The sequence below is a fragment of the Schistocerca cancellata genome, chromosome 5, assembly GCF_023864275.1.
Source record: "Schistocerca cancellata isolate TAMUIC-IGC-003103 chromosome 5, iqSchCanc2.1, whole genome shotgun sequence".
NCBI lineage: Eukaryota > Metazoa > Arthropoda > Insecta > Orthoptera > Acrididae > Schistocerca > Schistocerca cancellata.
The window spans coordinates 628,125,565-628,151,107 of NC_064630.1; the positions used below are offsets into that span (position 1 = coordinate 628,125,565).

General features: G+C 43.5%; 1 protein-coding gene across 1 annotated transcript in view; it reads right to left on the reverse strand.

Moving 5' to 3' along the window:
* Positions 1 to 25,543, reverse strand: part of LOC126187999 (glutamate receptor 1-like) — a 1,505,209-nt gene that overhangs the window by 183,010 nt on the left and 1,296,656 nt on the right. The window contains exon 12 of the mRNA XM_049929408.1: positions 24,175 to 24,269. Coding sequence (XP_049785365.1) covers positions 24,175 to 24,269 — 95 coding nt within the window. The remainder of the gene's footprint in view (positions 1 to 24,174; positions 24,270 to 25,543) is intronic.

Consider the following 25,543-nt stretch of genomic DNA (forward strand, 5'->3'; position numbering starts at 1 on the left):
TCATTCACTTGAAGATACGTCAATCAAATTTCTAACCAACCCATAAAATATTGTACGAGTACAATGAACTACTACACAAACAACAAAACAAAGCACTCCTTGCCTCACACTTAAATTTTGCTGACAAACAACTAGGTGTTAATAGTCACATGCCCAGACAGTTAGTGTTTTTGGGTAGGCAGGACAGGTAGATCGGCTGGCATACGATGCGATCAACAAACGTCCGCTAAATGTGTGGACCTACATCACAAATCCGCAACGACAACTCACCTTCATGACACGGAACAGACACTATTAGATACCAATAAAGATCTCACATCCTGCCAAGTATCATCCTCAAGCACAAATCGTAAAATAATGTAGAAACCAAAAATGAATAGGCAACAGGTTTTAAAGTCCACTTACATGCTGAATAAACGAAGAGGCATTGAACATAAAAGACTATTTTCTGTATTAAATAATGACTTCCGGTCAGTACCACAGTCGCGCAAAAATGAATAAAGTTCATTCTCTTCTACCTTACACATACAGAATTGTACCCTCCCCTCGTAGTAAGTTCCACCGTCTCCCTTAGCCCCGTCTTGTACTCATCCACTATGCGACACCACTCCCAGCCATCATGTCGCTTCTCTGTGCAAGGCTATTTAATCTCACTTGATTTGTTTTTATGAGCGAAACAAAATATGTTTACATTGCTTCTCAAGGTCCTTATCAACAAAAGTAGCAAAATGTGACGAGTAATTTGTGTCAAACATGCCAAATTACGTGCAGCACATGGTGTAAGGTAAAAATTATTTTTGCTGAAACTGCTTTGAACGATTTTAATTTATGTCATGTGTTTATGTAACCCACAATTGACGTATCTTCAAGTGAATGAAATACAATAATTATTAATGTTTTTTGTGCCTCTTCTTAGCAAGTATGATGTTTCATTTCTACTTGTCTCTTTCTTTATGTTATGGAGTTTGTTAATTGTGAATGGCTGATATCCATTCTTTGTGGCTTTTTTACTGAATCTAAATCAGAAATGAAAGTGCTTTATTTGAAGACTGTAATATAGCCGTAAGCACATTACATTGATTGAAGTGTAAGTGCAAACGTAACAATTTCAAAAATCGTGCGTAATTAAACTTGAAAACTTTAACAGCTATCAATTTTGCTTACCTCGGCTGAGATGCTTTTTGGCGTAAAACTGTGTTATCCATTCACTTCTAGGTGAAAAACAAAGGCAGAAGTACGCCTTAGTGCCCAAAGAAACGTCAAAGTAATCCTTGAAAATAGAGCTTTGGCTTTGAAATTCTGTGTACTAAAACATGAAAATGAAATATAAAAAGGAAGACGGTGTATTAATAAGGAAAATATGCCGAACCTGTAAAAGAATCTAGTTTTTATAATGCTAAGCATTCTACAAAAACTATTATTCTTCCTTTTTACTTCATATTTAGCCACAGTTACGTCATCTTCACTGAGTCTCGTTGCGTTTCTGAAACTGTTTGAGCACGCTGAGTGCCGCACGGAAAGTGACGGATGTTTCACCGCCCAGCCAGAACCACGGGATCAGGCATTAATAGTGCTTTGAAGCCGGTGACCTCGTGGCATTTGCTGAGTTAATATTATAGATTGCATTGTCCAAGTCGGCCAACTTTTATGCGTTTTATGGCTTTTTGCTGTGTCTCATATTTCGTCATGTCGTGCGGTATCTGAAGTTATTAAATACAACTCGAAATAAAGATAAATTTACGTCGTCACATTGATCGAGAGGTCTTATGTATCGCAACACCTCTCAATGAGGAGATGAAGGCGAAAACGGTGAGAGAAACGGTGTGTTTCACTGGAACACACGAAACGACATCATTGGCGCACAGTACAAAGAAAACATGACGTGCTGTCTAGCCACAAAATGCATAAAAGCATGCCAATGTGTGCATCTAATCTTCTGAAACAGAACTAGACCCACTGACGTCAAATATGTGCGTAAAAATGGTTCAAATAGCTCAAAGCACTATGCGACTTAACATGTGAGGTTATCGGTCCCCTAGACTTAGAACAAGTTAAACCTAACTAACCTAAGGACATCACACACATTGATGCCCGAGGCAGGATTCGAACCTGCGACCATAGCAGCCGCATGGTTCCGGACTGAAGTGCCTAGAACCGCTCGACCACAGCGGCCGGCTGTGCGTAAAAAATAAGGAAAAAGAATGTACATGGTGTCTTGCGAAAGGCAGACTTTTTTTTGTATATAAAATCAAATTCAACTTGCAAGCACGGAGATAACACATCAGCATCTTCTAAAATCAGCAAAATCATATAATGTAGAAAAGTTCAGTGATATCGTAAAACTGGTACTCGCATGTTCAGTTAATCTCTTGCTACACCATTCCATGTTAAACTAACCTAAGACACACCCCAATGAAATAACGGCTGCACCTGTATTTTGTTTATTACTAACGTACAAACAAGGCATTTCCGGGGTATTCAATTTGCTATTATGTGTTTGTTGCGTAATATCAACAAACTGTCATATCGATCTATTCCTTTGAAATTATGAAACGGTCGTACAGAGAAATATGTTTAAAGTACAAATGTATAAGTACAGGTGCTTCACGTGTCTACAACGCGATTTTGTAGACGTCTCTAAGACAACGACAGCCGTTTGCGCTTCACAGTTGAACGCTCTCAAAAAAGCTGCCAAGTGTCACGTATTTATTTCCGTTGACTCGACCGTACGAGTGTCTTGATAGTAAAGAATAAATGTTTTTAAAAACTCCGTGTACGACGCGGAAGTTATTCACGCATCTCATTGTTTATGACGTCATATCTCCTGAACAATGTGTGGTACCGTGAGATAATTTTGTAGCTGCATTTAGTGGCATATGTGGATAATATCTGCTAAATTTATTGCGAATAGAGATACTAGCACAAAGCTCCACCAATGCGTGCCCTTTCCAACGAAATGGCGGCTGAAATTTAATGCTACTAAAAGCCAGGCCGTCGTAATAACGAGACGTACAGTGCCGATGGACCTTCAGCCATTGCGAATCATGGATAGAGACTGTTGAGCAAATGGACTTCACAAAATTAAGCAGAAAGGCGTGGTCGCTACTTCGGAAGCTTGGAGGCAGTAGCAGGAACCAACGACCAACCAGCTCTATTTCTCCAAACACAGTTGCGGCGCACATCAGTAAAACCTCTAGAGCTCCACGGGATCGAGTTCATACCTTAAAAGTTGAAAAGGAACTTAAAAAGTTGAAATCTTTAGTAGGAAACAATTCACTACACTCGCAGCCCTTCTCAATCGAAGAGATAACACTGGCTCTGAGAGACATCAAGCCACGGAAAGCTGCAGGTTTTGATGGAATTCATCCAGAGTTTCTGATTCACTGCGGTAAATTTGCAAAATTATGGCTTGCACAGTTCTTCTCCAGCATGATGGAAACTGGAAGAATACCAAATACGCTTAAGAAAGCAAAAATTATAGCGATACTGAAACCAGGTAAACCGAATGACCAACCAAACAGCTACCGCCCAATTGCCCTTCTTAGCATGATCTACAAACTACTGGAGAGACTTATATGTAACAGAATAAGTCCAGATATCCTAAAGTGTATCCCTGTGGAACAAGCAGGCTTCCGGCCAAACAGGAGCTGCACAGATCAAGTCCTCTCACTAACTTCCTACATCGAGGCAGGCTTCCAAAGACAAGAAAAAACATAGACCTGACAGCGGCTTACGATACTGTATGGAGGCAAGGCCTGATTTACAAACTACTCCGCATCGTGCCATGTTTGAAAATGGCTAACCTTACCAACGAGATGCTCTGCAACAGACCATTCCAGGTGATACTTGGAAATTATAGGAGCAAAACAATGAAGCTCAATAATGGCTTGCCCCAAGCATCAGTCCTGGAACCGCTACTTTTCAGCATGTATATAGCCGATATGCCTAATACTAAATCTGAAAAGTTTGGATATGCAGATGACTGGGCCATAGCTACACTACATCGAGATATGGAGCATACTGAGACTGTCCTGACAAGCGACTTGTCCTTGCTGGGAACGTACTTTCGTGAATGGAGACTACAACCTAGTCCAACTAAAACTGAGGCTATGTGTTTCCACCTGAATAATAAATTGGCTAACAGACGCTTTAAGATATATTTTGACAACAATATTCTGCCTTATAATAAAAATCCAAAATACCTGGGAGTGACATTAGATAGAACCCTGAGGTACAAACAACACCTCATCAACACTGCTGCAAAAATCCGTACTAGGAACAATATCATTCAGAAACTATGTGGTACCAGCTGGGGCTCCTCCGCCTCTACCTCGCGATGCTCTGCTTTGGGACTTGTATACTCTGCGGCAGAGTACTGTTCCCCTGTTTGGCTAAAGAGCGCTCTCACCAAGATGGTGGACACAGTACTGAACCAAACTATGAGGATTATTTCAGGTACGATAAAATCAACTCCCATTCACTGGCTACCTGTACTGAGCCACATACCGCCACCTCACTTACGAAGAGAACATGCGCTTCTCAGAGAATTAAAAAAAAATACAAGACAACCCGCAACTTCCGATTCACGCTTTGAGCAATGGCATTGACAGAGATAGATTGCGCTCTAGACATCGACCTCTTATAAGGACCAAAGATCTGGAGGAAAATGGTTTCTGTCTTGAAGAACGCTGGAAAGTGGAATGGGAACAATCAGCACCACCACAGGTAAACACCTCACTGAAACCGTCGAACAGACCTCCAGGCTTTGGCTTACCACGTAAAACCTGGACCATCTTCAACAGGATCAGGACGGGCTACGGTCGATGTGCGGACTCTCTACACAAATGGGGAAGAGCACCATCCCCAAAGTGTGACTGCGGCGCTGAGAAGCAGATGATCCGGCACGTCATTGCAGAGTGCCCTCTGAGAGCCTACTCAGGTCAAACAACGGACTTCCTGGATGCGACTCGAAGTTCAGTTCAATATATTAAAAACCTAAATGTTAATTTGTAATTACGAGGGTTTGAAAAAACCGGAAATTTCTTGTGGATTATTTTCAAACATTCCCGCTTCGTCTCGTATAGTTTCATTGACTTCCGACAGGTGGCAGCGCTGTACGGAGCTGTTAAAATGGCGTCTGTAACGGATGTGCGTTGCAAACAACGGGCAGTGATCGAGTTTCTTTTGGCGGAAAACCAGGGCATCTCAGATATTCATAGGCGCTTGCAGAATGTCTACGGTGATCTAGCAGTGGACAAAAGCACGGTGAGTCGTTGGGCAAAGCGTGTGTCATCATCGCCGCAAGGTCAAGCAAGACTGTCTGATCTCCCTCGTGCGGGCCGGCCGTACACAGCTGTGACTCCTGCAATGGCGGAGCGTGCGAACACACTCGTTCGAGATGATCGACGGATCACCATCAAACAACTCAGTGCTCAACTTGACATCTCTGTTGGTAGCGCTGTCACAATTGTTCACCAGTTGGGATATTCAAAGGTTAGTTCCCGCTGGGTCCCTCGTTGTCTAACCGAACACCATAAAGAGCAAAGGAGAACCATCTGTGCGGAATTGCTTGCTCGTCATGTGGCTGAGGGTGACAATTTCTTGTCAAAGATTGTTACAGGCGATGAAACATGGGTTCATCACTTCGAACCTGAAACAAAACGGCAATCAATGGAGTGGCGCCGCACCCACTCCCCTACCAAGAAAAAGTTTAAAGCCATACCCTCAGCCGGTAAAGTCATGGTTACAGTCTTCTGGGACGCTGAAGGGGTTATTCTGTTCGATATCCTTCCCCATGGTCAAACGATCAACTCTGAAGTGTATTGTGCTACTCTTCAGAAATTGAAGAAACGACTTCAGCATGTTCGTAGGCACAAAAATCTGAACGAACTTCTCCTTCTTCATGACAAAAAGACCTCACACAAGTCTTCGCACCCGAGAGGAGCTCACAAAACTTCAGTGGACTGTTCTTCCTGATGCACCCTACCGCCCCGATCTCGCACCGTCGGATTTCCATATGTTTGGCCCAATGAAGGACGCAATCCGTGGGAGGCACTACACGGATGATGAAGAAGTTATTGATGCAGTACGACGTTGGCTCCGACATCGACCAGTGGAATGGTACCGTGCAGGCATACAGGCCCTCATTTCAAGGTGGCGTAAGGCCGTAGCATTGAATGGAGATTACGTTGAAAAATAGTGTTGTGTAGCTAAAAGATTGGGGAATAACCTGGTGTATTTCAATGCTGAATAAAACAACCCCTGTTTCAGAAAAAAAAATGTGTTGCATTACTTATTGAACTGCCCTCGTATATATATGTTGTTCATGACGTAACTGTATTTAATTCTTTATGTCTCGTTCTTAGTGCCAAAGTTATAAAGTTATTGTAGCAGCTTATTTCTCTATAAACGTGCTTTGTACTTGCCATACGCTAAATAAATAAATGGGAGGCAACATCCCCTGGTCTCGCACGGCTAAATACCTAAAATAGGCGTAACGCTTGACACGCACATCCGTGAGGTCTGGGGAAAAGTAAACGGTCGTTTGAAGGCACTACATCCCCTCCTCAACCCACAATCGGCGCTTCCTCCTCACTACGGAATTACGCTATATCTGGCACTGATCTGATCAGTGCTAGAACACGAGTCTGTAGTGTGGGGGAACGCAGCCGATACCCACATAAGTCGGCTACAGGGGGTGCAAGGAAGAGGACTGTGACTCGCCCTACACCTAACGCGAGACTACCCAACCAGGGCCTTGCACGAAGAAACAGGGATCCTCATGATTAAGGACCGAATAAAAAAAAGTCTGCCGGACGGATCTATGAAGCGCTGCGGCAGTCTGACAATAGGCTCAGAAACCATCAGCGCAGACGACAGACCACCATATGGCCCGACCTCCTTCGGCAGTGAGTTAGGCGGTAACAAAGTGCGTCAACGCTCGTGACGCTAAAAGGAACTACAGAAACGTTAGGGTAAGAAAACGCACATGATGGACACGCAGGAACAGTTGAAAAAAAACATAGACTACAAAAAACACAGACAGAAAGGACTGTCGTTTAGGAAAAGAGCAAAGCATGTGCATTCCCTTTTAGACGCTGTGTAGTCAATACTACCGCCATCTGTATATGTGCATATCGCTATTCCATGACTTTTGTCAACTCAATGTATTTCGCAAGAGTTAAAGAATTTTCAGAGATCTAACTTCAGTTACACACACAGCTAGATAACATATGCGTCAGATTATATAGGGTATTATTGTGTAATCACAGTCTTCAGTTCAAGATTTTTGTGAGTACAGTGTAAGCCAACGAAGAGATTCAGTTTTTATTCAAAGGCTGTCATTTCTGTACACAAAATATCGTTTAAATGTACAACAGTACTGTTATTTTATATGCCCATATTGTAAGTAAGAAAACGTTACTGCATTTACAGTTCTTACACTCTCCATTGATGAGTACTAGACTTCCGCTGTGGCCGAGCGGTTCTAGGCGCTTCAGTCTGGAGCCGTGCGACTGCTACGGTCGCAGGTTCGAATCCTGCCTCGGGCATGGATGTGTGTGATGTTCTTAGGTTACTTAGGTTTAAGTAATTCTAAGTTCTAGGGGACTGATGACCTCAGATATTAAGTCCCATAGTGCTTAGAGCCATTTGAACCAATTTTGATGAGTAATATTTCTACTTTCCCTTTCATGGCGCACAGCATGGGTTTCGAAAAAGACGGTCATGTGAAACCCAGCTCGCGCTATTCGTCCACGAGACTCAGAGGGCCATAGACACGGGTTCACAGGTAGATGCCGTGTTTCTTGACTTCCGCAAGGCGTTCTATACAGTTCCCCACAGTCGTTTAATGAACAAAGTAAGAGCATATGGACTATCAGACCAATTGTGTGATTGGATTGAGGAGTTCCTAGATAACAGGACGCAGCATGTCATTCTCAATGGAGAGAAGTCTTCCGAAGTAAGAGTGATTTCAGGTGTGCCGCAGGAGAGTGTCATAGGACCGTTGCTATTCACAATATACATAAATGACCTGGTGGATGACATCGGAAGTTCACTGAGGCTTTTTGCAGATGATGCTGTGGTGTATCGAGAGGTTGTAACAATGGAAAATTGTACTGAAATGCAGGAGGATCTGCAGCGAATTGACGCATGGTGCAGGGAATGACAATTGAATCTCAATGTAGACAAGTGTAATGTGCTGCGAATACACAGAAAGATAGATCCTTTATCATTTAGCTACAAAATAGCAGGTCAGCAACTGGAAGCAGTTAATACCATAAATTATCTGGGACTACGCGTTTAAAATGGAATGATCATATAATGTTGATCGTCGGTAAAGCAGATGCCAGACTGAGAGTCATTGGAAGAATCCTAAGGAAATGCAATCCGAAAACAAAGGAAGTAGGTTACAGTACGCTTGTTCGCCCACTGCTTGAATACTGCTCAGCAGTGTGGGATCCGTACCAGATAGGGTTGATAGAAGATATAGAGAAGATCCAACGGAGAGCAGCGCGCTTCGTTACAGGATCATTTAGTAATCGCGAAAGCGTTACGGAGATGACAGATAAACTCCAGTGGAAGACTCTGCAGGAGAGACGCTCAGTAGCTCGGTACGGACTTTTGTCAAAGTTTCGAGAACATACCTTCACCGAAGAGTCAAGCAGTATATTGCTCCCTCCTACATATATCTCGCGAAGAGACCATGAGGATAAAATCAGAGAGATTAGAGCCCACACAGAGGCATACCGACAATCCTTCTTTCCACGAACAATACGAGACTGGAATAGAAGGGAGAACCGATAGAGGTACTCAAGGTTCCCTCCGCCACACACCGTCAGGTGGCTTGAGGAGTATGGATGTAGATGTAGATGTAGATTGTATTCACACAGGCCTTCAACTAAAGACTGACTATGTGTCCGCGAATATTTTCCTCCAGTTTCCATTTGTTTATTGTCTTATCCAGCAAGCGGACTAGTTACGTTATACCAGGTACTTGCTGTATGTGCTAGCATGGGAGAGGCACTGTCAAGTTTGTGGTTGGTTTTCAATAACGTCTCGTAAACATGAATAGTACAGTGCGTTACGTACATTTACCACTTTGTCCTTATCTACTCCTTTCCTCTGTATTAGTAAAATATTTCTGAACTCGGGATATACTCCTTTCAATCAGGGTTTCTTGAATGTAAGATAAAAACGTTTCATAGCATAGTTTTAACATAGGAATCTAGAAATATTGGCGGCCGCGGTGGCCATGCGGTTCTAGGCGCTGCAGTCCGGAACCGCGGGACTGCTACGGTTGCAGGTTCGAATCCTGCCTCGGGCATGGATGTGTGTGATGTCCTTGGGTTAGTTAGGTTTAAGTAGTTCTAAGATCTATGGGACTGATGACCTAAGATGTTAAGTCCCATAGTGCTCAGAGCCATTTAAACCATCTGAACCATTCTAAAAAAATTGTTGACTCTCTCTCAAACAGCACCCGCGCAGAGATGCAACTATCCGTCTGTACTATATGTTACGAGCAGTATGCGTCGTAAGATAGTGACAGGCAACGAAACTTTCCTAAATTCTTCCCATGATTTCACTACACATCAAGCAATAATTTCTTTCCGCGACCTTACAAGATTGTACAGTATGTAATGGGGAAAGAGAACAAGCAATGAGAACTATTCTCTCTTTAAAAAGACATTTAAGATCTTAGTGAATAGTCATTTACACGTATTGACAAATAGAAATCCTTCATGGACATGAGAACAAAATTCATTCAATCTAGATGGTGAGAACTAAAACCAAATATGTATCTTCTCGAGAAAAAAAATTAGTATCCCCTTTACATTTATTGGAAACTACAAGCACGGTTACCGCAGTAGTCATTTTGTCCCCTCAACCTAAGCTTGGTATACACTGTGGTAGAAATCCAACAACCTGATAAGCGAATATTAAACAATGTTGATCATTGAGGCGGCTTTACGATCTCGTGAATACTGCATTTCATTCGATTGGGCTTGTAGTCCGAGGTGATAGGTTACAATACAGCATCACCGGATAACAAAGTACTTCCTTTTGTATCTTTCGACGCCCGACAATTTACTACAGTACTTCAATGTAGAAGTCCGCAAGTCCTAACGCTCAGTGCCACCAGACGAATTACGTCACTAGGTTTTGGAAAGGAAATTCAGACGGGAAACACAACTTGTTTCGTTTACAGATTGCCCTTTATTCTCCCTTAATGTTTTCCTGCATTTCTTTCGCCTTCTAATTCCGTTACTGCAGGATTGCGGAAGGGATGTAGCAGTTCAACCAACCTACGCCAGATGGCAGAGCACGACAAGAAAGAGCACGCCTCTGGCGGCAGAATAGTGAACCGCAGCCGCAGCCTAGCTATGTTCAACGGTCAATATTTACTTTCACGACCTCCCATAGATGGTACCACTTGCCAGTAGTCTCGAACATTTCGGTGTCATTAGTACATAATTCGATTAGAAACAGGTAAAATACGCACTTCCTTTATTCTAAAGGAAAATACATTAATATTCAGTGAAGGTGTATTCTTTTCACAGCAACATCTTTATGCTCATTAAACGAAATTATACGGAAACGTCATTAAATTTATGCCAGCAAACAAAAATTTATGAAAATGAGTTTGGTTGATTAAACTATGACAGACATTTTACAGTTTGCTGCTTGCACTAATTAATGCAAATATATGAGTGGATCCTTGCACGATAGTGCAAGCTATCAATATGCTCCAAAAGCCACGCGCAAAAAAGCTGTTTTTCAGGGAGTTATATCTCGGGTTCTAGTCATCAAAGAGATAATGAATGAATCGTTTTGGATAGCAAATGGCCGAGCGAACATTTCTATACCTAGCCGAAGAACGGACGCACTGTAGCTATCGTAGAGACAGGGTCAAAATTTTAACATTACAAGGTCCTCCAGTCCAGTCTAATTGAGCAAATATGTTGGTTCCTTTCTGTTAGGTGTGATCTAGGGTGGGCCTTAGATGGCTTATGAAAGCACCATTTATTCTTGAGCATTTTCGAGGAAAACCTCTCAAAATCATGACTTTTTTTTGTATCAAGTGTATCAACTGTGTGGATGGAAATTTCTATAATTTCTGTTCATGGCAAATGATCGACTTTTTACAATAAGTTCTTAAGATGATGTTCTCTGGGAACTTCAAACTCTTTATGTATATCGTTATCCGATGCCGAGATCCAGAGATTCAAAAATAACCGTACTTACGCAGTAAACCGCAAAAAAAAAAACAGTTTTTGGACGTTTTTGTAATTGGGCCGTAATTAGCTAAATAATTACCATACAAAGTGGCTCAAATTGCAGCAGTACATTCTTTAGACATTTATCTATAAACGCCATTTCTTTGTTTTCGAAAATCTTGAACCGTTATAAAGATATACCCGAAAACATGATATTTGGGTACCAAAAATACCAGTTGTGGGGATGGCTACTTCTACAATTTCTCTTCAGGTAAAATCGTCGAAATTTTCGCCATATGTTCTTAAGGTGATGTTCTCGATGACCTTTGAAACTCATTTTGATATCAACGTCCGTTACCGGCAGCCAGAGGTTCAGATTTACCGTAATTACGCACGTAAAATATGCACGTAATTTTCGGCATAAATGTAGCTTAACTGGTGTAATGAACACATAGGAAGGGTTCTGGGCTCATCGCAATGGTTCAGAGGCCACCAAAGTAAGCTTTTGTCGCCATTTTGCAGTAATAAAACTTTACGACGCGCTGTCGCTGTATAATGGCGCCTTCACGCTTGTACTCGCTGTTGTAGCCTGGACATTATTCATCGTGCCACCTTGCAGCGGAAGCACGTTACTAGACAATTATTTAGTCATATGAAATTATTTGTAATCGCAAATCAAACACTGCATTTTTTGGCGTACTATAGGTTGAGCTTAAAAATGTTGTGCATTTTTATTTAAAGTAGAGTAAAGTGAGCTTGCTTTCGGAGGCAGACGGCTTTGTGTTACCTTTGCATGATGCGTACTTGTTTATATGTTTCACAGTATCTAAATGTGTTGAAGTACATAAATAAACTGTCAGTATTTCTGATGTATTAAATTCATTTGATGTGAGTAATACACTGTGCTGCAACAGGGGAAAAAAAGGGAACCAGCTGAAAAATACTCGCGTCAGAGTACAAAGACGAATGTGCTCCACCCTGACAGAAAAGTCTGAACCAGCTGCCTCGATCCTCATTCCGCCTTCCTTAAAAAAAAAAAAAAAAAATGGTTCAAATGGCTCTGAGCACTATGGGACTTAACATCTGAGGTCATCAGTCCCCTAGAACTTAGAACTACTTAAACCTAACTAACCTAAGGACATCACACACATCCATGCCCGAGGCAGGATTCGAACCTGCGAACATAGCGGTCGCACAGTTCCGGGCTGAAGCGCCTAGAACCGCTCGGCTATTGCGACCGGCCCTTGCCAAAAACTTTGGCATGCAAAGCTATTCGCGCTTTTTTGTGCTGGAAGAGAGTGGTAGCGAGAAAGTGACGGTGGAAGAGGGTGGAGACAATGCCAGGGGGAGAGGGTAGTGGTAGAGAGAAAGTGGCGATAAAAGAGAAAAACATATGAATGGAGAAAGTAGCAGTATGAGGCAAAAGAGAGGAGATACTGATGATCAATGAGAGCCAGTGGCAGAAGGGAGAAAGAGAGATCGAACAAGCAGTGGAAGTAAAAGAGAGGATACAGTGGAAATGAAAAAGCGAGATAAGTCGAGATCTACATAGGCTTTGGGTATCTGGACCCTCCGCAGACCGGCGAACTGTACCACGAAAAAATTTGCCCACCTTGGCTCATCCCCTGTAACGACGAGTTAGTCTGGTGGTCAAAACTTCGAGCAAACCATCCCCAAGGACAAGTCTGCAAAGGAAACAACTGTGATTGAAGAGAAAGACAGCAGACTGCAAGCGAGAAAGAAATAGTGGGAATGGGACAGAAAAGGAGGGGGCAAAGACAATGTGACTGTGAAGGTGGCAGAGAAGGACACAGGGTAAGGAAGAGGGAGAGAAGGGGATTGAGACAGTGACAGTGGGGGAGACCGACAGTGTCAGTGGGAGAAAAGGGAGACAGTGGGAGAGACACACATAGACAGCGGCAGTGAGAGCAGATGCAGAGCATAAAGGCGTCACTACAACCACAATGGTTCAAATGGCTCTGAGCACTGTGGGACTTAACTGCTGTGGTCATCGGTCCCCTAGAACCAAGAACTTCTTAAACCTAACTAACCTAAGGACATCACACACATCCATGCCCGAGGCAGGATTCGAACCTTGGATCGAAGCGGTCGCGCAGTTCCAGACTGTAGCGCCTAGAACCGCTCGGCCACTCCGGCCGCCTCATTACAACCAGAGTTCTGGGTAAAATTATTTAGAATGTTCCGTTTTAAAAGGGCACGAATATGTTCGACTACCGAAATGTTTGATAAGGAAGGCGGAATGAAGATTGAGGCAGCTGGTTCCCCACTTTTCTGTCAGAAAACTGCATTAAGTAATGAAAGAAGTAATCTACAATTTTGTCAATGTCTTTCTGAGCCTCATAATAACGATTTTGTCCGGAAGTTCTGTATGGTGTCTTTACATACGATAATCGCTGTAATATCCTATAATGATTACGTTATTCAACGTAAGAAAGATAACATATTACACAGTTAATTGTATCATCAAAAAGTCTAGATCTCAACAATAACAACGCAGTTGAGCCGAACGATTATCATACAGACTATGCATTACAGAAAACACAATTATTTCAGAACAATTATGAAGGAAATATATTTCCTACTCCTGATACTGCAATGGCATTTTATTATCCTTGTTCTCGGATGGCAGGCGCAGATATTAAGGGGTTGCGATGTGTTCGTGGACAATATGGTGATCTCTGAAACTTCCTGGCAGATTAAAACTGTGTGCCGGACCGAGACTCGAACTCGGGACCGGTCCGGCACACAGTTTTAATCTGCCAGGAAGTTTCATATCAGCGCACACTCCGCTGCAGAGTGAAAATCTCATGCATGGTGATCTTTACTTGTAGTGATCTGACGTGGTCGACCGGAACGATTTCGGTTCTACGCTAAAAAATTAATGGTATTTTTTATACTTTGTGGATGTCACGAGCTTATTATAAGCCAGCAGAAACAGTAACCCCTAACAGAACTAGTGTCCAAAATGAATAAAGTAGAAATGCACTGTACGACAAAAATGTGAAGAACCTAGAAACATGGTCGGTATCCCATCAATTTCATACACGTACACACCATCGGCGGCTATGTGAATGACCATTCTGTGTGAACAGTAGAATGGTCACCAAAGTACGTTACTGTCGTTCGTGTCATTGTTTTGTCATCAGACTTGGTCGGATATCTAACGGGCGTGAACAGTGCCAGATGTTGGCTGACAAGGGTGAAGGGCACGGAGATGCAGTGTACTCGTGTGAGTATCTGACAGAGTTTCAAAAGGGACCTCATTCCGGATCTCCGTTTCGACGGAAGCTCGAAACGTGCAGTAACAAGTTTTGCGGGGCATTAGGAAGCGACAGTGGTCCGATTATGGGCTGCATGGCAATCTGAGGCAGACATAGTCGTTGTCAAGGTTCCGATGTAGCAAGTTAAACCACCATAAACAACGATCGCCATACTGCGCACGAGCACATCGTAAACGCTTCATATCTGCAACTGCGATCCGAGAACATGGAGCCGACCACTGTGGCCGAGCAGTTCTTGGCGATTTAGTCCGGAACCGCGCTGCTGCTACAGTCGCAGTTTCGAATCCTGCTGAGGCATGGATGTGTGTGATGTCCTTAGCTTGGTTAGGTTTAAGTAGTTTTAAGTCTAGGGGACATGACCTCAGATGTGAGGTCCCATAGTGCTCAGAGCCATTTGAACCTTTAGAGAACATGGAATGTACTGCCTTCCACATTGCGTATCATCCCACACCACTGGTCGGTCCGATCAACCACGTCTGACCACCACAAGGGAAGACCGTCGTACTGTGCACCAAACACATCATAACCCTTCACATTTGCGCCTGCAGTCCGAGAACAGGGAATGGAGTGTCGGTTAGACTGTCAGTGACAGAGCACCTCTAGCTCCTGCTGCAAATAAGGAGAGTACACCATTCGTTTGTTGCATATCTTTACGAGCTTTAAACAGGAGCGTCTTCTGTAATGGATAGGAACTGTGATTGCTAGGTGCAGATGCGAGCTGAGATGGTGACCCCTCGCTCACAGCTCCAGGTGGTGTTGGCTTCCATCACACAGCTTGAGGCTGCTGCCAAGGGGCTTCACTGCTGGGGGTCGGAAGTGGGTATGCGAGGGACGTCGAGCACGTCCCACGTGTCCCCCGATAGGTCCATTGCTGTGGCCGCCCCAGGTACTGCCTGCACTGAGGTTGACCCCTCACCCGTGGTCTAGTGGGAGATCGTTCCAGAGCCTGGCAGGGAGAGTTTCCTACTGGCCGATCGTAGGGCCTCCCCAGTTCGTTTGACGAATAGGTTTCGGGGGTTATCTGTGGCTGACAAAGTCTCTGAGCCGGGTGCAATCGTTCACCCTCTTCCAGAGGAAGCTTCTCAGCCCGCAAGATCTGGGCATTCACAAAGGGTGGGTTTGCTGGTAGTTGGGAGCTCCAACGTGGCCTTAGGAACATGTCTGCCAAGGAGGGGAAGGAATCCAGTGTGCACTCCATGAGCAGAACGGGGGGAGTCTATCCGGATGTGAAAGGGTGCTTCTGGATGCCATGAAGAGTACATGGTGCAGCCAATTGCAAGTGGTGACTCACGTCAGTACCCATGACGTGTGTCGCTTTCGATCGCAGGAGATTTTCTCTTGTTTTGGGCTGCTAGCGGAAATGGGAAAGACTGCCAGTCTTGCTTGCGAGATTAAGGCGGAGCTCACCATCTGCAGCATCGTCAATAGAACAGACTATGGTCCTTTGGTGCAGAGCCGAGTGGAGGGTCTCAATCAGAGGCTCAGGCGGTTTTGTGACCGTGTAGGCTTCACATTCCTTGACTTGCGCCATCGGGTGGTGGGTTACCGTCTTCCGCTTAATAGGTGAGGAGTACACTACACGCAGGAAGCGGCTACACGGGTAGCGGGGGCTGTGTCGAAGGGACTGGGCGGATTTTTAGATTAGAGGGTCTCAGGAAACCACAGAAATGGCAGCTGACTAAAAGGGGACAGCTAAAACACAGTAAGCTAGTTGTAGAAACGATCGGTATTGTAGTTGTAAATTATCGTAGCTGTGTTGGGAAGGAACCAGAGCTCCGAGCCATAATAGAAAGCACTGAAGGTCAAATAGCTATAGGTTCGGAAAGCTGGCTAAAGCCGGAAATTAGTTCTGCCGAAATTTTTCCGAACGACCTAACTATGTTCAGAAAGGGTAGATTAAATACAATTACTGGAGGAGTATTTATTGCTATCAGAAGTACTTTACCTTGTACTCATATTGAAGTATATTGTTCCTGCGAAATAGTATTGGTAGAGGGTATACTTGACAAAAGGACTAAATTATTAATTGGATCGTTTTACCAATCTCCCGACTCAAAAGATACAGCTGCTGAACAGTTCAAAGAAAACTTGAGTCTCATTTCAAATAGGTACCCCAATCATACTATTATAGTTTATGGTGACTCCAATCTACAGTCGATATGCTGGAAAAATTATACTTTTACAGCCGGCGGCAGGCATAAAGCGTCATCTGAAATTGTACTGAATGCTTTCTCGGTAAATTACTACTTGACCTCTTAGCAACAAATAATCCTGAACAAATAGGGAGTATCATAACGGTTACAGGGATTATCGACCACAAGGCAGTTTCTGTTACGTTGAATACCGTAAGACCCACAACCATAAAAAAGAAACACGAAGTGCATCTATTTAAAAAAGTTTATAATAATTCTCTTAACGTCTTTTTCAGAGACAGTCTTCACTCCTTCCCTTCTGATCATATCATGTGAGCGCAGAAAAGATGTGGAATGATTTCAAAGAGATAGTATCGACGACAATTGATTTCCTGTCAGAAAGCTCACAGTTCGTCGTAACAAACGGAATGTCTTCGAGTAAAACAGAAGTAATATCCGGCGTTCCCCAAGGAAGTGTTATAGGCCCTCTATTGTTCCTGATATATATTAACGACATAGGAGACAATCTGAGTAGCCCTCTTAGATTGTTTGCAGATGATGTTGTCATTTACCTTCTTGTAAAGCCATCAGATGACCAAAACGAATTGCAAAATGATTTAGATGCAATATCTGTATGGTGCGAAAAGTGGCACTTTAACTATATTACCTTATTTCAGATTCAAGTGTACCAGCGGAATTTTCAAATGTCGTCTTTCAACAGAACAATACTCGTCAACACATGACACGTGTCTCCATAGACTGTCTGCGTGATGTAAAGGTGCCTTTATGGCCTGTCCCCGGTGGAACATGAGTGGTGCCATCACCCGACCCCATTGCTAGTGTCTAGGATACCGGGTACCACTTACAAGACTTGTAGGCGAGTTTGTCTTAGGAGAGTATGCAATGGCTTTACCGCAGCCTCCCCAAACGAAGTGAGTTTACAGCCAGAGCAGAGTGGATCGCAATGTCATGCTGAGAAATGGGTTCATACTGTCAGTTTCTCTTTAATTTGACACGTTCCTGTGGTAACTGAAATGGTATCACATATCCTCTCAACTCCTGATGCTTCATTTCTTTTGCTCCACCCCTTGAGGTTGCTTCACTGTTTTTGTCAGCCAGTATAAGTAATGATAATACAGAGAGGAAATAATCACCTCGACTTATAACTCAGATATCAACTGGCTACTTATACTACATAGAATCGCCAGACATCCAGGGTTAATCCAGCAGACAGATTTTGTATGGTTCAGTATAAAATACAAAATTGTTAATGCTTTCGTGGCCACTTGTTGACAAACTGCCTATTGGCTTCTGTCTCGGGTTCTTCTGCCGACGTTCATCTAATGATTTTTCTGACGTTTCGCCAGCACGAGTGGCTGGCATTGTCAAAACTTCACCCTCCATTGCCGGTGGTGAACTGGAGGCGAGCTCGCGGCCGCAGGCTATATGTACCTGGCGCGCCAACGTCCGAGGGCTTCTCCGCGGTCATTTCCGGTGCGTTTCTCCTCTTGCTACCTGCGACGGTCGTTCGCTGCAGTACGGGAAGCCAGGATCCGTTTACCTTAAGTCTTTCCTCTTTCTTGTTGAAACTGTTCGCGTGTTTTTGGATTTCTACAGCTTCTCTGAACAAGTGCGTGTGATAGTGCTTCTCTACAGACAGAACTTCCGTGTCGGCGAATTTTATTACGTGGTCGGTCTCATTCAGTGCGTGCTCTGCCACGGCCGATTTCCCCACCTGCCCCAACCTGCAATGTCGCTTATGCTCCTTGATCCTGGTGTTCATGGATCGTCCAGTCATTCCGACATAAACTTTTCCGCATGTGCAAGAGATACGGTATATTCCCGACATTGCAAATGGGTCTCTTTTCTCCTTCGCCGATCTAAGACACTCTTTGATCTTCCTTGTCGGTTTGAAAATCAAAGGAAGATCCACACACAACCTGCGACCGTAGCGGTCTCGCGGTTCCAGACTGCAGCGCCTAGAACCGCACGGCCACTTCGGTCGGCTCACCCACAGCAGAAAAGTGGGATGATTCGTATGATCATGATGCGTGGAAAACAAATATGAGAGTCGCGACATCTGTGACTTAAGATATAACGCTTGTTAACCGTTCTGAGGAGCAATGGATATTGCACCTGTTCCGTAAGAAGTATCGTGAAATCACTCGCCGAAGCGACCTGAATCTCCTAGTCACTTGTGTATAAGACCCCAGTGGATACGGAGATTGAATTAGCTGTCAGAACTGTAGCTGCCTGTGATGTGATTTGAAACGTACGAAGGATACGTCAGATACAGCCTTTCTGCTATAAATCCCCAGCGTGATGGACAGAATCGAGCGTATATTGCGCAAACAGAACGTAAATAATATATTTACAAAGCGACCAAGATAATCAAGGAGTGTCTCAGAACGGGAAAGGCGAAAGGCACCCACCTGCATTATCAGTAATATACCTCATAGCCTCATTTGAAATAGCCTGTGTTGGAGTGACTGGGTTATCTATCAACACCAAAATCACCAAAGATACACGAGACTGCAAATTGGGATAAGTGGAGAAATCGGCCGTGGCGGAGCAGGTGTTATGTGAGACTGACCACATAATAAAAATCGCTAACAAGAAAATTCTTGATGTGGAGAACAGCTATCACGCATGCCTGTCCAGGGAAGCCATAGAAATCTACAAGCACTACAGTAGCTTCATCGTGAAAGAAGAAAGCCTCAAGGTGAACGGGTCTTGGTCTCCAGTGTTGCCGGCCGCGGTGGCCGTGCGGTTCTAGGCGCTTCAGTCCGGAACCGCGTGACTGCTACGGTCGCAGGTTCGAATCCTGCCTCGGGCATGGATGTGTCTGATGTGCTTAGGTTAGTTAGGTTTAAGTAGTTCTAAGTTCTAGGGGACTGATGACCTAAGATGTTAAGTCCCATGGTGCTCAGAGCCATTTGAACCATTTGACTCCAGTGTTGCAGCAAAAGACCGTTGCAAGTCGAAAGGGGAGGAACGCAGGAGTAATTATATGGGAAAGCCCCAGATGCTGGCGCTATACTTACAAACAGGGGGTTTCCGTTAGAGCATGCAACAATGTAACAGAGCATAGAGGATGCTCCATCGCACAATTTGAGGTAGGGAACATGGGGTCGCAGAAGCCAGCTTAAGGAGATATGGAAGTAAATTTGCCTACTGCTTTGTATAGCATTTCTGTTTTCCAGCTTATTTACAAATAACATGCGTGCAAGTTTACACGTACTGTGCTGTTTATTTACACGTATATTCTTTATTTCCTGCAAGGAAACTAGGAGGATGAGCATGATTTCTAGGAAGTCTACCTGTCTGTCTCAATGGCCACCTGTACTTGCGGTTCGTTCAAAGGGTTCTACCTGAGTTATAGAAGAACTTATCCTTGAGTGTTCGTGAGAGGATGTGGATACAACGAGACGTTGTACTGCCCTACTTCAGTGTGGATGTCCGCAACCATCTCAGTGCTGTATTTCCTGGTCGCTGAATGGGAAGGGGACGTCCTATTCCATGGCCTGCGAGGTCACCTTCGCATGAATCCCCTTGATTATTTACTAAGGGGATATCTAAAGTCACTTGTGTGTAAGACCCCAGTGGATACGGAGATTTAATTAGCTGTCAGAATTGTAGCTGCCTGTGATGTGATTTCAAAGATACTAAGGATATCTGTCAGATTTCGTCAGAATCTTGTTCGCCGATGTCATGCTTGCATTGAGGTTCGTGGCCGTCAGTTTCAGCACATTTTATAAGATACATACAAATCGACGTTCATTGTGTCAATGATGGTATTTGCATTTAACTGTAACTGATGTAAATAGAAAAGTGCACAGCAAGGTGATTTTATTCCTATTATCTCCTTCACCGATCCCAGGTTCCCTACCTCAAATTGTACAGTGGAGCATCCTCTATGTCCAGTTAAATGTTTGCACGCTGTTACCGGAACACCCTGTATGACCTGCGGCCGCGAGCTCGACTCCAGTGCACCATTACCAATGGAGGGTGAAGCTTTGACAATAGCAGCTAGTGGTGCTGGCGAAACGTCAAAAAAAATTTTCAAACGTCGCTTAAAGAACCTGAGACATAATCCGATAGGGAATAAGTCAACTTGCGGCCACGAAAGCCTCAACAATTTTTATTTAGTTTGGTTATATCTCTGTAGGGCATAAATGTTCAATACGTCTATGAGCTCACATGATCTTCACTATTTGTATGTAGTTTTCATGAATGAAACGTAACGTTATGCAGCTTGCCTTAGGTTTTGCGGAAACTCGATCCACAAGACAGTTTGATTAGTCAGAACGGAAGAGGTTCAAATGGTTCAAATGGCTCTGAGCACTATGCGACTTAACTTCTGAGATCATCAGTCGCCTAGAACTTAGAACTAATTAAACCGAGCTAACCTAAGGACATCACACACATCCATGCCCGACGCAGGATTCGAACCTGCGACCGAAGCGGTCGCTTGGCTCCAGACTGTAGCGCCTAGAACCGCACGGCCACTCCGGCCGGCGAACGGAAGAGGAAAGACACGTTCGATTACGTTAACGAGACTTGTGAAGGAACTGAAACTTTAACGTGTTAAGGCTGATTGGTGTCCCGTATCAGTGAGCTCTCCGCAACGTTGCCTAAAAGGGCCGCATATTGCCATGCTGTCCAGACCTACTGCAATGCAGACAGCACTGACCTCGTTAGTACGTTCCCCGATGTCTCATCCACTGAAACCATCTGATCATGGGTTTCAGCTGATGAAATCCGAGCTGAAGCAGTATGGAATGACATACCAGTATCTGTCTTCCAAGCTTCTGCCGACTCGATGCCCTGCCGGTTTGCAGTCGCTGTTGCTGCAGAATGCTATATGTAATAAATTTTCACTTTGTGTACCCCTAAGCAGCATAGAATTTTAGTTTGTATTCTTCCTGTTATACCGTATGTGCAAAATAAGTACGACTTCCTTATTCGTAGTCCTTCTCGATGTTGTAAATTCAGTGGTTACAAGTGTAAACTAGACAAAATCCGTAAAATGTCTAGGAGTGTTCGCACACAGCGATTTAAAGTGAAACCGGCTACTATTCGTGCGGAATTATATCTAGCTGTTTCATTTGGCTCAGCCAACATACCGAAACTTTTTCAGTGTAAAAATCAAATGGCTTCAGTTACTATGGGTCTTAACATCTGAGGTCATCAGTCCCCTAGACTTAGAACTACTTAAACCTAACTAACCTAAGGATATCACACACATCCATGTCCAAGGCAGGATTCGTACCTGCGACCGTAGCAGCAGCGCGGTTCCGGCCAGAAGCGCCTAGCGGCCGGCTTTTTCAGTCTTAACAGTTACCGATTGTGATACGTATGTTTAGACAAAAAAGTATAAATATTTCAGTGACCTGGAGGGATAACTTTCCCTTTTTTACACAAACTCGAGTTTTCAACCCCACTCCTTTTGTCTTCTTCAGAAGTCCTCTGGTGTCGCCAAGTGACTGAACGATGCGGAAACCCTATGTCAAACTCATTTAAAGAAAAATATCTTTTTGATGAGGTAGGATCATTGGGCAAAATTCCTCGACCTTCAATTCTAATCCGTCGTTATTGGTAAGTAATAGCTAGTCAGTTGGAGGAAGTGGAATGTTACCAAAAAGAGTCAGAAACGAAAATGCTACATTTATTCTGCTGCCGAGATAGCTTCTTGGAATTTATTACATCCCAGTTACTTCATTGATGACTTGTACCCGCTACGTTGTACACCTGTTGCCGCCATTTGTCACGACATTAAAGTCATTATAAGATATATCTACGAGAACCCGGGCTTTTTCCTGATGTGCGTTCTTTAAAGTCAATATGCAGCAGAACTCTCTTAATGAAACTGCGTTTGACGTATCACTCACGTCAGAGAAGTATCCACGAATTGAAATGGTACTGGTACCTAGATAATTGTTAGTGAAAACAGTGCTATTTGCAAAGGACATAGGATATTATCGCGTTACGCTGGTGGACTAAAGTCATCCAATCCTTCCTGTACGACTCATAGAGCAGTAGGCGACAAACGATTCTACATAACTTCTCCCTGTTAGCCTTCCGGTATATACCACGGCTTAAGGCAAATACGACATGTCTTGGACTCTACTGTAGTCAACTGACGTCATAACAAGAGGTAGTATTTAAGCGGCACAAACAAGTCGCTATAAGATACTGAGAGATTTTTCAGCTAAGAGATTCTTTCGCCATTTTTGAAGAACTTTTCCTATATATAACGCATCTTTACTGGAACTGTCAAAATACTCTATAGTACGTTTTACTACGTATATAGATCATATTTATTTTATAAAAAATGACTGTGTGCATAATGCTGATACTTTTAGATGCACTAAACTCACCTAAGGGTCATAGCTTGTACACTTGAGACAACCTATGTTATTAGACAGTATCATTAGTCGATGACACTCTTGTATACTGGAACACCTGACAAGATACTGTGTATCAATATTGTCAAAATACAGTATGTCTGGGTATTATATACAGTGTGTCCCCAGAGGAATGATCAATATTCAACGATATGAGAGGAATTATCATTCAAAGCAAAGAAGCCCTGTACAGTAGTGGGATACCTACCTGTCTGTTGTCCGCCATACAGCCCGACAACCAGGAATGACGGTGTGGAGTTCCGTTTCATTTCATAGCAGAATCCCTTTGATTGTCATCCGCGGCACCCCTACAGAAGAACGGTACGTCAACGATATTCTGCACCCCGTTTTGTTGCCTATCATGGCAAGCCATCCTGGGATTAAATTAGCAACGTAATGCTCGCCCGCAAATGCCCGCCCGCACACCACTTATCATTGTGCTTGTCAAACTCTAGCTTGGCCTGGAAGGTCGCCGTATCTCTGCCCGTTTGAGAATCTTTGGAGCAGCTCGGGAGTTCGATGATCTATCGCGGCAGTTGGAGAGAATTTGGCACCTTATCCTTCAGGAGCACATCCAAGAACTCTATCGGTCAATTCCAAACTGAATAACTATTTACATAAGGGTCAGAGGTGAATCAACGTGTTATTATTAGCTTGCTCAAGTTGTGAAGCTTTTTCTCTTCAAAAAATCTTCTAATTTTTCTGAAAGTGTAATTTTTTATGTCTGTACATATACGTTACACTGCAGATTTCCGTCCCATTCGGATAATTCCTTTGTGGTGCTTTTTTATTTTGTTTTAGAGCCTACTTTCCCGGCCAGTTTTATTTTCCCAGTCCTGTAAATGGAGAATATTAGGAGGCGGTATTACTCTTCTTTGGCAAAAATCTGTTATTATATCCGTTTATTGGATGCTACCTGCCAACCATTCTTAGATTCAGTCACCTACTTGAAAAACTCCCCATATGTTTCCACTCATACTGTTAACCAGTAAATCATAAAACCTTACCAGCACTTGTTTAGAATTAACGACTGCTAATTACACCCTCATATGTCCACAGCGACACCGACGACCAGACAGCTGACTGCCGGAGGGTGACGTCACTGGCAGGGACTCACCTTGCGCACCAGCTCGCCCACCATGCCGTCCCAGCCGCCCTTCACGTCGGGGTTCTCCGCTCCGTACTTGCCGTCCTTGACGATGCGCAGCTCGTCTGAAACATAGGCCGAGAAAGTCATCAACCTCGAACTCAGGATATCTATGGCAATATTGGAGGAGGTTCCCAGGAAGTGATATCAAATTCACATTTACATTTCTAGCCACCTCGAAGGAAGGGTACATGTTTCGAGAAAATGTTGACGTACGTCAGCGGACGTTTATTAACTGTACTATGGGAAGGCTAACTGAAACAAGAGGGCGATTCCTTCAGTTGTATACACCAGAAAAAAAAGCTCTCAACTGTGAAAAACAAATTCATGTTTACGAAATGTTTGTCATCCTTTTGCTCTAATAGAACTACTCTGAAAGTTACCACTTCCAAGCAGATGTTCTCGCAGTGGGTAAAGTGTGGATGCATTCTTATTCGCAAGAAGGGAAGAGGAATCTTTATTGGTAAGGTCTGTTTAATTCTTTTCTAGCTTATTAATAGGCAGATGTTGGAGCATCAGTGTTGTGCAGAACAATGGATGTGCCCGGTAAATGCAATATTCAAGAAGGAATTGGAACTAGGAATGGAGTTTTAACAAAGTAGTAATCTCTAGAGGTAAACATGTTGTTCGCGATAACGCTCGTCCCCATTCCTCAAATGCAGCTGAGAAACTGAAATCCGGGAATTTAGAGCACCTACCTTAGAACAGTGATGTCGTCATTTCGGATGTGTATTTGTTCATATTCCAGATGGATATGTGGGAGGGACGATTATCTGAGAATGATGTCGTGGAATATAACAACACATTCTTGGTTGATGAAAGAACAGACGGTATACTAGGTGTTTTTCTTAACTTGAGGCAACTAAATATCTCGAAAATGATACATCGTGTGAGTAAAAACGTTCTAGGTGAAAAGTTAATATTAGTAACGGGGGTAACAGTCTGTGCTACATTTGATCACCATCTAACATCCCTCCTGTGTGGGAGAGGTCAGCTTTGTGTTTTCAAATAGGAGCCGCCCTATTTTTACTGCGTACTCGGATTCTACCCCAAAAAGTAAGTGCGGCCTACTGTAACTATTGATTTCGATTCGTGGTAGATGGCACTGTTATTGACAAATATCAGGTGTGCCTGTTTTTGGAATTAATAACCGAAGCATTTGATTCTATATTTCATTTACGCTGTAAATGTAAGCCTCTGTGTTCTCACGGTTGATATTTAGGTTCGAAATTTACTTTAGTCTTGCAAATTTCATTGTACAGTACGATATGGTTAGCCGTTTCGATGTCCGACTTGAAACTACGCCTAGCGTGATTCAGGAGCAACTATGTGGATGTAA